The following is a 2,302-nucleotide window of genomic DNA, read 5'->3' as shown; positions in this document are numbered from 1 at the left end:
ATTATTTACATAATTAAATATAATAATATTTATTGCACGATAATGGATTAAAAAAAAGGATTTCTGGTAGACAAAAAAAATAGCATCCAATCAAGTTCCTTGGCTAATTCAAGATCCAAACGGAAGATAGGATCAGTGTAAATGTCTCTTTCACATATGATTATTTTTTTTTTGTATTTATGTGTGAATTTGAAAATGAATTTGGTTAAAAAAATCTTTTTATGTAAGATGATAATAGCCAAGTCGAAAAACTCCTCAAAATCGAAATAATGTTATAATCGACCTGCAAGCCCTGCCCGCCTTAATCCGTCACTTTAAAAGTCGTGTTCGTCGGTCATTGCAAGGCGGATCCCAAGTCAAGGCAATTGCTGACCAACTTCCCCAGCAGCTCCGTCGTCTTGGCCACCGGCGACTTCAACCCCCGCTCGGCGAACGCGTCGTTGCACGTTTCCACGAAGGCGGTTGCGGCGGAGAGGTTGCTCATCAGGTCCGCGTGCGACGCTGCCTCCTTCAAGTTCTTGGCCGCCCCCCGCAGGCTGTCGACGGCCGAGTCGAAGTTGGCCCGGCACACGCCCAGCGACTGGCTCACTGTGTTGGACGTCTCCGGCTCCGCCATCAGCTTCGCCGCCTCGTCCTGAGCCTCCTTGGCCTTATCCGCCGCCGCGGAGACGACGGTGCTGGTGAGGTCCTTGAGGGAGGCCGAGTCCGCCGGGAGGGACTGGCAGAGGAGGGGGTAAGACGTGGTTTTGCAGGCTGCGGCCACGTCGAAGAGGGCGCGGCGATGCTGCATGCGTTTGATGACGCGGGCGTCGACGGCGGTGGATGCGAGGAGGAGGAGGAGGAGGGTGGGGAGGGCCAAGAGCTTCGACATGGTGACGATCGAGTGGCTCTCTCGGAGCTAGGTTGATGAGAGAGTTGACGAGAGAGGGAGGGATGCGGTAGGTGGGTGCGTCTGTTATACATGTATATATAGAGATTAAGGTGGTTGGTTGGCCTGTTTTATCTCTAGTTGATGGTTGTGTGTTTGTTAATAACCATTAATCAGTGAGGACGACCCGAACATAGTCAAATCAAACAATGAAACTTTTCTTTTAAATATAAAGTAAATATTATTAAGTCATGAAAAAAATATACATATTAAATGTTCAAAGATTGAAACTACATATTAATGCTTCGTAAAATTATACTGATTCCTCATCGATGCAGTGATGATATAGGAGGAACCCGATCAATGGGTTAAAGTATTAGAAAAATAATAGATGCGGAGGTCAAAGTCAGAATAATTAAAGGTTTAGGCCTATGAAGTAAATCAATTAAGATAAACAGTGGCCTCGTTTGTTTGGCCAGGCGTGACAACCCGATCGATCCTAGTCGTGCTCGAACAATCGTTGCAGGAAATTGTGATTAAGGCTGATAGTCATGCATCAACTCCTCTAGACTGCTACCCTCGAGCGGGAGGCATGTTCGGTCGGACAAAGAGCAACCTTCCAATAACAGGACAACCGAACGGAAAGTAGAACAATAGTTCTATACATTATGTCAGGACGGGGACTACCTGACCGAGCAGTGGTTGATCGCCTGCGTGTGTACCTACTAATTATCTCATCATATTCTTTTGAGAGTTTGTGTCGCTGACAATAGAGCATATCTAGTAGGCAAATCGTACTTTAGAAGCTTCTAAGATGTCACATCAGAAAGTTGCATGGCTGATTAAGGAATGATGTCATAGATACTTTTTAATTTATCTTTTGCTAGGATGTCTAGAAAAACATGCCTAAGCTAAAAGGAGATTCTCATCTACAGACGAAGGTATGCATACTTCGTTTTCTACACGTTCTTGCTACAGTTCTCCATTTTTCTACTCACTGAAAACTAACTTGAGTGTCGGAGGGTCATCGCTCAGAACCCCTCTCGGCCCGGTACTAATGCTTATTGTGTTGCAGGTTTATGTGGAGTCTTCGCTGCGTCAAACTTCCAGCCACATCCCTAATTTGCTGATCATCTCCATTTTCAGACAGGATTACTAATTTATCAAGAATCATACACGATATAGTCTAGAACCACCAATAAAAAAAGCAAATTAGCGACAAAATTATTTGTCGCTAATTGAATAGCGATTGATTATTATGGTGGCTATAAAATAGATCGTTGACGTCGTTTAACGATAAAATTTAACCGTCTGTCGCTAATAGCGATGGAATTTAATATCTGCCCTAAACTTAGAGACGGAATAATAATTCTATCGCTAAACTTAGAGATAGAAGTTTATTATCCGTCGCTAAAACTAGAGATGAAATATTTA

At 43.8% G+C, this 2,302-nt stretch overlaps 1 protein-coding gene across 1 annotated transcript; it reads right to left on the bottom strand.

Moving 5' to 3' along the window:
- Nucleotides 1-334: 334 nt before the first annotated feature.
- On the bottom strand, nt 335-871 carry LOC122001769. Its single transcript, XM_042556680.1, has one exon. It carries the CDS (start codon nt 869-871, stop codon nt 335-337), a length of 537 nt encoding a protein of 178 aa, XP_042412614.1.
- Between the last annotated feature and the right edge of the window lie 1,431 nt (nt 872-2,302).

The sequence above is a fragment of the Zingiber officinale genome, chromosome 1A (assembly GCF_018446385.1).
Source record: "Zingiber officinale cultivar Zhangliang chromosome 1A, Zo_v1.1, whole genome shotgun sequence".
In the NCBI taxonomy this organism is placed as follows: Eukaryota; Viridiplantae; Streptophyta; class Magnoliopsida; order Zingiberales; family Zingiberaceae; genus Zingiber; species Zingiber officinale.
Note: the sequence above shows the minus strand (reverse complement) of the source record. Positions and strands in the feature narration are given on the sequence as shown.